The sequence below is a fragment of the Amblyraja radiata genome, chromosome 27 (assembly GCF_010909765.2).
Source record: "Amblyraja radiata isolate CabotCenter1 chromosome 27, sAmbRad1.1.pri, whole genome shotgun sequence".
NCBI classification, from domain to species: Eukaryota; Metazoa; Chordata; class Chondrichthyes; order Rajiformes; family Rajidae; genus Amblyraja; species Amblyraja radiata.
The window spans coordinates 25,977,366-25,989,999 of NC_045982.1; the positions used below are offsets into that span (position 1 = coordinate 25,977,366).

General features: G+C 48.0%; 1 protein-coding gene across 1 annotated transcript in view; it reads right to left on the reverse strand.

The window, feature by feature from the left end:
- Nucleotides 1–12,634, reverse strand: part of kcnq4 (potassium voltage-gated channel subfamily Q member 4) — a 239,357-nt gene that overhangs the window by 14,054 nt on the left and 212,669 nt on the right. The window contains exons 9-10 of the mRNA XM_033045532.1: nucleotides 9,054–9,264; nucleotides 8,447–8,549 (exon numbers count right to left, since the gene is read on the reverse strand). Coding sequence (XP_032901423.1) covers nucleotides 8,447–8,549; nucleotides 9,054–9,264 — 314 coding nt within the window. The remainder of the gene's footprint in view (nucleotides 1–8,446; nucleotides 8,550–9,053; nucleotides 9,265–12,634) is intronic.

A 12,634-nucleotide genomic window follows, 5' to 3' on the forward strand; every position in this document is an offset into this window, starting at 1 on the left:
ACCGTCGACACCATGTCAGCATCCCTCCGAACATCCACTAAAAAACAGCACTTGTCCAGCATCAAAAAATGGGAGAAGTACTGCTTGGATACAGGGACCACCTACTCAACCGCTACAGTTACCAACGTACTGGAATTCCTGGCGAACCTTCACCACGATGAAGGACGCAGCTACAGAGCCATCAACACAGCTAGAAGTGCCCTGCCTGTCTGTTTAAAACCAGCTCCAGGACAACAGGCCAAGGGGTCGCAACTGCTGATGGTCAAACTAATGAAGGGTATTTACAACTCAAACCCCTAGGCCAAGGTACACCCATACATGGGATGTCAGTGTGGTCCTGACATACCTCAGGGGATGGCCACCAGCCAGATCCCTCAACCTGGAACAATCTATGCTCAAAAACACTCATGTTGATGGCACTTGTATCTGCACAGAGGGTCCAGTCACTACACCTATTGCGACTGGACAGCATGCTCACAGCTCCAGACCAGATCTCTGTCGTTATCCAGAGACTGATCAAACAGAGCAGACCAGGAACACCTAATCCAGTCGTGGAATTCCGGGCTTACCCGCCAGAACCACGGTTATGTGCCATGACCCACCTACTATCCTACATAGACACAACCAAAATATTCGAGGGAGATGGAAAGCCTTGTGGGTCAGTCATAAAAAACCATATGGTCGGGTGAAGAGCCAAACCATTGCGAGATGGCTCAAGCAGGTGCTAAAAACTGCTGGGATAAACACTAACATGTACAAATTTTATTCCACCAGGGCAGCATCCACGTCGACGGCTAAAAGAATGGACGTGCTTATAGACCACATCCTGGCTACAGCAGGATGGTGGGGGGAAAGACCGTTCAGAAATTCTATAATAAGCCGTTGGCAAAACCTGTTTTATTTGCAGAAAAGATTTTACAGACTGCAAATATTTAATTTAAGCCCAGGGGAGCAATTTAATTTCTTTGTTGTTATTGTTAAAAAATACCATTGTGTTTTTCTACTAACAGATTCATTGGTTGATTACGATAACACACTTCCTCCCTCAAGGACTTCGGCAGTGCGTGAAATAATACCTGTTACACGGTTTGAAATCACAGAGCTTTGAAGTCTTCACGGAATCACTCACGTGACTCCGAAGTAAAATAGTAAGATTAAACGAGAACTTACCAGTTTGAAGTTTGATCTGTATTTTATGAGGAGTTACGATGAGGGATTATGTGCCCTCCGCTCCCACCCTCAATTATATGGGTCAAACTGATAAACTGATGTCTCCTTGTCTTTACTATGTTTACTTCAATAACTGTGTCCATCTGTGATTCCACACCGCTGCTTTGAAGTATGCCGCGCATGCGTGCTGAACGGGTTCTTCACGTAATCCCTCATCGTAACTCCTCATAAAATACAGATCAAACTTCAAACTGGTAAGTTCTCGTTTTATCTTACTATTTTACTTTCTTCTGTATACTGCACATGTTGCAGTGAATCTGGTAGGTTTGAAGGGAGCAGGAGATAATACAAGTATTCTGGACTTTGGTTTCACCTGCAAATCTACTCACATTCCTGACCCCTGGTGCTCCGGATCTCGACCACAGTTCGAGACACACCACTCAGTCTGTGCTCCCGATGATCAGAGCTTCACTGTGACGTGTTTTAAGACTTACAAGCGGAAGCAAGTTGATGAACAAGGGAAGCTCTTGTGAGGATGTCACCTTCAACAGAAGCTGATCTAGTGATTCATCCCAAAGCTGACCGGCATGAAGATAAACTGAATATATTTTATTTCAATTTGCTCCATCATCAATCCTTGCTTGCCTGAAAGTTGCAAATATTCTGGATGTGTTCTGATAAGGTTTACACTGCATCACTGCTCTTTTTATTTGAAGTGGTATTTTCTTTATTTGGAGTTATATTCTCATTGAAAACTTGACTAAAGTCACTATAACGACTCTTAACATAGAACTGAACAGTACCATACAGTGCAGCACAGTAGCGGGCCCTTCGGCCCACTATGCTTGTGCCGAACATGATGCCAAGTTAAACTGATCTCATCTACCTTTACATGATTCATATCCCTCCATTCCCCACACTTCCACATGCTTATCCAAAAGCCTATTAAGCAGGGGCGGAAAACCCGGGGGAGGCCAGAGGGGACACATCCCCCCCCCATGTTTTGAGAGGTGGGGGACATCCTCTCCAAGTTTTTGTGATCCGGGTTTTAAAACCCGGTGAAATCTCCACTTTCCGCGAGACAGTGGGGGTGGGACTGATGGACGATAGAGACGTTGGTCAGCAGGCAATGGGGGCGGGACATGATGATTCAGTGACATGATTGGAGGAGGGAAACGTGGCACAGACCTGCGCTTCATCCGCAGCCAGGAACGATCCCGGACGGGTCTCCGGCGCTGTCCCGTCCCCTCCTGAGTGCCTCCCCACGGGTGGCCAGAGAGGCTGGCAGCAAAAATCCTCCACTATAGGATCTTTGGTCGGGAGTCAGACGGGCGCGGTGCCCCCAGAGAAGCAGTGCTAAACCCAGCTCAACTCTGCCTGTCCCGCCAGGTGAGCCTACAGCCCTTCCTGGACTTGCGGGAAATATGGCCAGCGCGGAGAAACCGCGCTGGTATCCCATCAGTCCAGACAGGGCTGTAGTTAACCCGGTGAGACAGGCAGAGTTGAGTTGCATTTAGCGCTGGATTGAGCCTCCGAAGCCTCGCACGCGAGTGTGTGTGTGAGTGTGCGCATGCGCGCGTGGCCAGCAAAATATTGTGTCCCCCGGTCCCCTCCATGTTTTGATAGCGAGTTCCGCTCTTGCTATTAAGCACCACTATCGTATCTGCTTCCACCACCACCCCTGGCCCCACCACTCTCAGTGTAAAAGATTTGCTCTGAACATCTCCTTTAAACTTTCTTGTTTTCCTCTTAAAGCTATCTGGAACCTTTTGCAGGAGAAACTACCTGCGGGATAAAAGAAGATGTAGGTCAGGGGCCAAAATAACAAAGTACGCAAAGCAGACGGCTAATGAGGTTTTCCGGATGGAAGTCCGGCCCAGAGCAGCGACGAACACGGCAAACACAAACTTTCCCAAAAACAATCACTTGGTGTTTCCGGCTGTCCCCACAGTGGAGTTAAGAGGGGTCCTGCTGGTTTCTGACTGTCATCATGTCCACGTGACTCTATGCTCAAGCTAGGATAAATGCTGATGGTTTTCTGGATTGGTATCTTTGCCTCCGCAAAATAAAAGTTGTATTGAAACAATAAAGCAATGAAACAATGATGATTAATTTCTGGGTTTAAGTCCATTTGGTCAGATGTAACAGGGCTACCTGTCAGTGTAAGAAGTGTGCCTGTTACACATTGAACCTGAGGCAATCTCATACCAAGCTTGGATTGTTTTCTCTGGGTGTCCGAGGTTGAGGGGAGACTTAGTTTCGTTTAGAGATACAGCATGGAAACAGGCCCTTGGCCAACCACATCCTCACCGACCATCACATTAGTTCTCTGTTATCTCACTTTCCCATCCACTTCCTACACACTAGGACCAATTTAAACGTCTTTGGGATATGGGATGAAACCGGAGCACCCAGAGGAAACCCACGCTGTCACTGGGAGAATGTGCAAACTCGGCAAAAAATCAACATCCGAGGTCAGGATCGAACCCGGGTCCCTGGCAGCACCTCTACAGTACCGCTCACTGTGAGACCTGATTATGAGAGGCAGAGATAGAGTAGACCATCAGGAACCCTAGTCAGACAGGAAGCGCTGGGATGAAGGGTGGATGTCAGCATCGATGTAAGACCAGGAGAGGGACAAAAACGTTATTGTAAAAAGCTTATACCTGGAGCTGATCAGCGGGAAGGGACATATTTTAGAAGTCGACTTTTATTGGTACCTGATCCTCTGAGGTGTGCGGTTTGTAATTTCTGCTTGACGTCAGATGTGATGCCAAGCCTCCAAGCAGCCTGCTTCAGGCCTGGGCGGCGACTGGGAGTGGAACAGGTCAAAGACAGAGTTACTACAGTGCCTGGAGGCTGTGATCTCAGTCTTCCCAAGCCACTGAGTTCCTGGCAGTTGGAAGGCTTCCCTCATATGATCAGTTAGTTAGAAACATAGAAAATAGGTGCAGGAGTAGGCCATTCGGTCCTTCGAGCCTGCACCGCCATTCAATATGATCATGGCTGATCATCCAACTCAGTATCCTGTACCTGCCTTCTCTCCATACCCCCTGATCCCTTTAGCCACAAGGGCCACATCTAACTCACACACCTCTTAAATATAGCCAATGAACTGGCCTCAACTACCTTCTGTGACAGAGAATTCTGGGCACTCTGAAGATCCTCCCTTCCAATCAATAACACATCATTCCTCAAGGATACCATTCGGAAGCACAGCACTGGTTTGCACACCTGACACAAATCACAACTGCCTCCAACAAAGCATATAGCTGCCAGCAAAGTATGTTCGAAACATAGTCACTGCTGCAATGTGGGGACACAGCAATAAGCCATGAACAGTAACTAAGGGATAACGGGCTCAGAGGAGGCTTGTCCATCAATTCTCTCACGAGCTGAAGGGTTCTCTGGCTGATCGTTAGTGTGACTGAGGCTGGTTTTGGTAAAGATAAGTCTCCATGCTGAGTTTGCTGAGCTAAGATCATTGGTAATACATTGATCAATCTATTGAATCGGACTGTATGGAAGTATCATAATTGATAACATCCTGAAAATAACAAGGAGATTTCTAGGTTTAGTGAATTATCTGGAAAGATTCATACCATGTATTTCAGAAAAAAGTGACAGGTACACAAGAGTCAGTCGTAGATGTACAACAAAGAAACAGGCCATTCGGCCAACCGCATTCCTGCCAACCCTTTGGCTCATCTACATGAATCCCATTTGCTCACTCTAGGTCCATATCCTTTTAGGCCTTGTCTATTTAAATATCTGTCCAATGCCTCTTTAGTATTATCATTGTATCTGATTCCAGCATTATGTGATAAACACCTCGAATAACTTGGCCTTGATTATCAGGACATCCTGAGTGGAGTCAGGAAGTGTGCACTCCGACATCCTCTTTAACTCCCGGCTCCACAGTACCTCCGAGAGCGGTAGATTCTGGAAATGTCAGTGCACCCCCCCCCCCCCCCATCGCCCTGCCCTCCCCCCACTCCAGCATTGCTTCTAGGGGAGAGGAAGCTCCCCCTCCCTCCTCACTGTGTCCTGTTCCTGCCTTGCCTTCATCAACATTTCCAACGCAAGTCATGGGCTCACGATCACTCTGCTGTTTACGCTGCAGAGGAATTGTCTGCTGCACTTCCTACAACAACAGCCATAACGAGATCTACTTTAGTTGTGAAGCATAGAGTTTATATGGGTCAGAAGCAGGCACTTCAGCCCACCACACCCATGCTGTTCCTTTTACAAATCTAAATACCTTTCGCATCTAGTGAGCGTGTCTGAAGTGCTTTGGAATGTTCTGGAAGAGGCAAGGGCGTCATAGAGGAGCAGCGGTAGAGTTGCTGCCTTACAGTGCCAGAGACATTGGTTTGATCCTGACTGCGGGTGCTGTCCACGTGGAGTTTGCACATTCTCCCCGTGACCATGTGGGTTTCCTCCGGGCCACCGGTTTCCCCCCACATCCGAAAGACGTGCGGGTATGTAGGTTAATTGACTCTCTGTAAATTGTCCCTAGTGTGTTGGGAATGGGAAAGTGGGATAACATAGAACTAGCATTGAATGGGTGATCGGTGGTCGGCGTGGACTTGGTGGGACAAAGGGCCTGTTTCCATGCTGTGTCTTTCAAGCGATTAATCTAAAAGAACATCCAGGAGGTCAGAACCATCCTCTTCCTCCGCCCCCAGAATCAGCACTGAGCCCATGGAGCCCTGAGGCCACTGTCTCGCCCTAACACTCGGAGTACAACACCTTGTGCAAAAGAGAAACGGAGGTAAATATTTCTTCATTTAAAATGTTAATTACTATATCTTGACCAGTGATGAGACCGAGTAGAGAAAGGGGATAAAGAGCTCAGAGACATGGTATCAAGACACCAACTTCCCCCTCGGTGTCAACAAAGCCAAGTAGCTCGTTATTGACTTCAGGAAGCTTAGTACATGCCCCAATCGGCATCAATGGTGCCGAAGTGGAAACGGTTGAGAGCTTCAAGCTCCTTGGCATTAATGTTATCAACAATCTGTCATGGACCAATCACATTGAAACCATGGCCAAAAATGCACTCAATGCCTCTACGGCGCGTCTCGTCATAGAAACCGTACTGTCCGGTTGCATCAGTTTGGTTTGGGACCAGCTGTGCCCAAGACTGCAAGGACTTGTACAGTTGTGGATGTAGCCCAGTCCGTCATACAGACCATTATAGACTATCCACACTTCAAGCTGTCTCAGAAGAACAGCCAACATAACCATTTTCACCCAGTCATTCTCACTTCTCCCCTCTCCCATCAGCTAAAGGATCAAAAGCTTGAAGACATGTACCACCAGACTCAGGAGCAACCTCTGCCCTCTGTTATCAGACGAATGAATGGTTGTACCACAAATTAGGGGGTAGCCCCAATCTTCCAACCTACTTTCATTGTGGATGCTGAACTTTTCCCCCTGTAACAGTAACTATTACTGTTGCAATGCTATGAAATTATTTTCTGCACTCGGGTATTTTTCTCTTTGCACTACCTGTTGTACTTGCATACGCATGCAAAGGATGATCTGATATAACTGGAGAGCATGATATCCAAAGCTTTAAGGGCCTGTCCAACTTGGGCGTCATTTGCGCGTCACGCAGATGGCACGCGAAGATTTTGTGAATCCCAAAATCCTGGGGCGGCGCTCACGACCGCGCGTCACTGCCTACGTCATCACGCACCGTGTGCGCGTAATGCGCAGCATGCGAGCGTAATGCGCACCATGCATGCATCACGTGCACGTCATGACGCGCGCGTCGTGCGTCGTGATGCGTAAATGATGTCGCGTAAATGATGCGCAAATGAAGCCCAAGTGGGACAGGCCCTTTACACTGTATCTTGGTACAGGTGACAATAATAAACCAATACCAATGCTACATAGATCAGTTAACCGTGCTTTGTATCGTGTGTTAAATGTATCAATGTATCGTCCTGGTGAGTTTCATTGTCTGTAACTTGTTTTCACCAAGCCCACAGCTAACAATGGGCTGTATCATAATTACTTTTTTGTGTACCTTTCATTCATTTGTTCTACATCTCTCTACATCACTGTCTATATCTCATGTTTCCCTTTCCCCTGTCTCTCAGTTTGGACCCGAAACATCACCTATTCCTTTTCTCCGGAGATGCTGTCTGAACCCGCTGATTCACTCCTGCTTTTTGTGTCTATCAATTATTTAAGTATTTTTCTGCTGTTTTAAACGTCTCAAGGTGACGTGCAGAAACATTTGAAAAGCCCCCTGCAGAGTTTGAACTGACAAAGACCTCCAGTGATCCGAGGTTTAGACCCAGCTCACACATTGAGGCAGCGGGGGATGGATCTCAGCTGTACGTGCAGGGCCACTAGTGGGCAGTGTGGAGCAGAATCTTGCCCCGTGTTTTTGGCTCAGGGCGAGTCTGGCTGATGTTTGCTGCTGGATCCAGTTTCATTCAGCAGAACAGTTTCATTTTCACCAGCCGTTTCCTTCTGTGTCTTTACACCTGTCTTGAAAAGGAGCCAGGGATCTCTGAGCACCTCGAACTCTATAAATGAGCGGCACAGTTGCGCAACTGGTAGAGCTGCTGCCTCATCGCACAAGAGACCCAGGTTCAATCCTGACCTCGGGTGCTGCCTGTGTGGAGTTTTCACATTCTCACGGTGACCATGTGAGTTTCCTTCGAGTGCTCCGGTTTTCTCCCACTGCCCAAAGACATGTGGGTTGATATGTTAGATGGCCTCTGTAGATAGATACAAAAATCTGGAGTAACTCAACGGGGCAGGCAGCATCTCTGGAGAGAATGAATTGGTGACGTTTTGGGTCGAGACCCTTCTTCAGACTATGCCCTGAGTGTGCAGGGAGGGAGGGAATTAATGGGAATATAGGGAGAATGAAATGGAATTACTGTAACTAGGTGGATATCAGCTGGCATATATTTAGTGGGCCGAAGGGCCTGCTTATGTGCTGTATGACTTTATAACTCCACTTCACAAGGCGAACTCAGCATGTTGTAAGCCGGTACAGCACAGCAACAGACCCTTCGGCCCATAATGTCTGTGCTGAACATGTTGCCAAGGTAAACAAATCTCCTCTGCCTGCACATAATTCACATCCTTCCATTCTCTCCATATCCACGTGCCTTTCTAAAAGCTTCTTAAACACTACCAGATTGCCAGTAGTTACTCAATACCCAGACTTTTCTTTGATTAGGATAACCTTATGCTTATGGAAACACAGCGGTTTCCTTCGAGACCCGTCTCACACAGCAGAACTAACCTGATGGCCCGGATAAGGGTCTTCACAATGGGCTTGGCGTCCTCCATGCTGATGTCGCAGTGAAAGGCCTTCTCGTCGTAGCTGTCATCTCCCACGTTCTCCGCTGGAGGGAAAAGCAAGGAGATGGACATCACATCTCAACGTGCCGGAGCAGGGCAGTCATGGCAACGGGTCCACACCCCACCCACAGGTCACGGAGATTGTGTCACTTGTGATGTCCCCAGTATTACGCGGTGACGATCCACTCCTGCAATTGTTGTGTAATGGAGGGAGTTATGTGTAACATTTGGAGCCACGTGTACCACTGGGGTTGTGTGTAACACTGGGGTTGTGTGTAACACTGGGGTTGTGTGTAACACTGGGAGTAGTGTGTAATGTTGGGAGCGTGTAATGCATCACTCCATATACGCTATTTACAGATCCCAATTAATTTATAAACCCGCACGTCTTTGGGATGTAGGAGGAAACCAGAGCACCCTGAGGAAACCCACGCAGTCACCGGGAGAATCGAACCCGGGTCTCTGGCGCTGTGAAGCAGCAGCTCTACCCGCTGCGCCACCGTGCTGCGCCACTGTTGAGCTATGAGCTGCGAGACCTTGCTCCTTACTTTCCACGGTGGCTCTGGGCTTGAGGCGCAGCGAGGCCCGGAAGCGTGTCCTGTCGTTGAAGCTCCAGCTCTTCTGCACCTTGGTGGGACTGGCCTGCGCCGCGTTCTCCGCGCTGGGGCTGCGCTGGATGCTTGGTGTCGACGCCTGCTTGTTCCGCATACTCTGAAGGGCCGGGCTGTTCATCTTCATCCTGTCTCTGAAGCCCAGCCTCTGGTTACTGAAACAAGGCAGAGCAAAGCGTGAAGGGTTCCTGCATCGGCTGAGGTTGTTACCCAATGGCAATGCAACCCTCTTGTGAAGAACAATACTTTTATACGTTTAAAGTATATTTATACCACACTTAGAAGTCAGAGCAACGTATCCATGGATCACAGAATGTTTCTGAAGATCTGGGAAGTCCACCCACACTGGGAATCACATCTCCATTTAGATATATATCCAAAAACAGATATAATCACCAACTCTTTGTGATTATTAATCTTGCATTTCAAATAAAATATGGAAAGGATTCACCCGAATGCCCATTTTTAACTTTTACTCTCCTCATTGTTAAGTGGTGGCCACCTGGGAGTAAACCTTCACCACCGGGGGCACTATACTGGAGTCATACTTACTCGTTAAAGTGGAGGAGGCCATTCGACCCATTGGTCCCATGCCAGCCCCCAACAGAGCAATCCTGTCCATCCTATTCCCTCTGTCTCACATACGCTTCATCTTTTCATGGTGCATTCGGGGCAATTTACAGTGGCCAATAAACATCCTGGCACGTATGTGCTTGAGATGTGTGGGGAAACCGGAGCACCCGGGGGAAACCCACCTGGGTGAGCATGCAAACGCCATATAGACAGTACCCGAGGTCAGGATCGAACCTGGGGGTCCCAGGTTCTGCAAGGCAGCAGCACTACCAGTGTGCCACCATCACAACCCTCACGTCTATACATGCTCCTCAACTCCAAGCCCAATCGTTTTCCAAAAGGGAAAAAAAAGCTTAAAGTTTCATTATCTTCCAACTGGACTCAAAGTTGCAAAATAATTAACATTTCCAGACCATAGATGATCTGTGAACCAGATCGGATTGTGTATAGATATCTGTAACATGTGGTATAAATAGGATATGTTCTGAGCCTCAGTGAGTTGGGGTTATTAGATCTGTTCCCAAAATTGCCATTAATGATTTGTTCACGTTGATCTTGCAACAACAAGGTTTTACTGCCAATGCACTGAAGCCCAGGATATCTCCTTGCATAAGTTGGAAAAATTACTAATTACTAATATTTGGTGAAGAGGTGGACGGAGGGAAGCAGTTTCTGCCCAACCCAGGGCTGGGCGGAGAAAGGAAGGTCACATTGCTGGGGGCATACAATGGATCAACATGCAGATGCCAGTGAGCGGAAAATCGTTCAATCAAACGGCAACCAGGGCATGGTGCCTCAGTCACCTGCAGGATCATGGTACACTGGCCAGGAGGGGAAGCATAAAGGGACAAACCAGGAGACAAAGCCTCGTAGATGCACATAGCCCAGCAGGGAAATCCCCAGTGCTTCCTCAGAGCCGCAGGTGGGGCTCAGAACAGAGCACACACTGTGGGACAGGCTGACTGACGCTGGCCGTGAGATTGAGCCTCAGTCACTGGACACCGCACATTTTGTCCTCATGACTTTATAATCCTGGCGCCACGGAAGCAGGCCCTTCGGTTCATCAAGTCTACATCGGCCATTAATCACCCAATTACACTAATCCTACATTAATCTGGTGTCATATCTCGATCAGCCATTGGTACTTGATAAACAAGATTTCTGCAGTGGGTTGAACCAATGTAAACTGACATCATGTCTAGATCTGTCAAAACAGCGGGAACTGGTAACTCAACCATTGTGTGGGTGGGTAACAATGGCATTTGGGAGTTTAGTTGAGAGATACAGTGTGGAAACAGGCCCTTTGGCCCGCCGAGTCCGCGCCGACCAACAATCACCTCGGACACTAGTTCTATCCTATGCTCTATGGGGTAATTACAGAAGCTAATTAACCCACACACCTGCACATCTTTGGAATGTGGGGGGAAACCAGAGCACCCGGGGAGAACCCACGCGGTCACAGGAGGAACATGCAAATTCCATGCAGGCAGCACCCGTAGTCAGCAGCGAACCTGGGTCTCTGGCGCTGTGAGACTGCAACTCTACCACTGCCAACCTGTGCCACTGGTATTGCACTGCATCTGTGGGCAGCATCAGTGGGGCAGTACCCACCTCATGTGGCAGACTGACAATCTCACACCTACTTGGGCCACTGGGCCACTCATACAGCAGAGACACACAGTCATCTCATGAACAGACACTGATGTCCATATCAACATACACCTGTCTCCGGCATGTCTCTCCGCCCAACCTCCATACGGAGAACAGGTCAGCGCAAGAGCCACAGGGGCTTCCCGCCAGGTACCTGGTGCCGGTGGAGTTTCAGAGAGCTGATGGCCCAGTGACACCACAACAGATGCCCTTCGAATTTCCCAATGCCTTTACCTCCTGAAATGTTCACAACATCCTGAAACCTTTCCCAGCCTAAGGTTCTGCGGATCATTGCACCAACAAACAAATCTCAAATGTACCTGCTGGTGAAGCAACTTCAAGACTTGTCCCTGTCCTAGACACCTAGTTCCCTGTCCCTGTCCCAGGCACCTGGTTCCTTGTCCATGGCCACACTGTGTGGGAATAGCATTATCTTCATGAAGGAGATGCAGCTTGGTACTTTGCAAAGATGTATGCCGTGTCTGAGCTGCTTCACAGTAAACATATACAACCATGTTCCAGTTGCAATGAACACAAAGTGTGATTTAAGGCTGTAATCGTTTTTTTGTGAAGACTTAATGCTGCCGTTAAACTATATGCACATCAAAGCTGGCCAAGTGAATTACAGGGCTTGGATTTCAATCATACGCACAACAAGGGGAACCTCAATACCAGATACCAGCCAGGGAGGTTCAGTGAGATGGTTAGCAGGAATAGTTGCTCGGCAAGTGGGAAACTTTCAAACATTTGTAGAAAGAGTCATCATTACAAGCTGGTCGGGTGTCAGTAGATTGGAGGGTGGAAAATGTTGTACTTCTATTTAAGAAGGAATGCAGGGAAAAGCCTGGGAACAACGCCATCAAGTCTAACATCTGTGGTCAGAAAGTTACCAGAGAGTTTTCAGATGGATAACTAGAGAAGCATTTTGATGCATTGCAGATTCCATCCATGTGCTGTATAACAATGCTTCTGTCAGCTCACCTCTGATTCTTCTCCCTTCTTCTCTCTTGGTTTTACATGGCCTCCTGCCCATCCAGCAATGGGAACCGCCTCCCATCATCCATGTTAGATACCTATCCAATCCGCCCGGAGACTTCTCTTCTCTGCACAAAACTGGCTCGACATCTCCAATCTGCCCTTGTATCTCACTCCTTCATCCCAGAAACCATTCTTGTACACTTGTGTATCTCATCTGATGTGTTCACAACCTTTCTACATTGTGGCGATCAGAACTAAAGACGAGACTGCAATTGAGTCTGAGTCATGTTGTGAAGGTTCAGCATGGCTGATTTCAA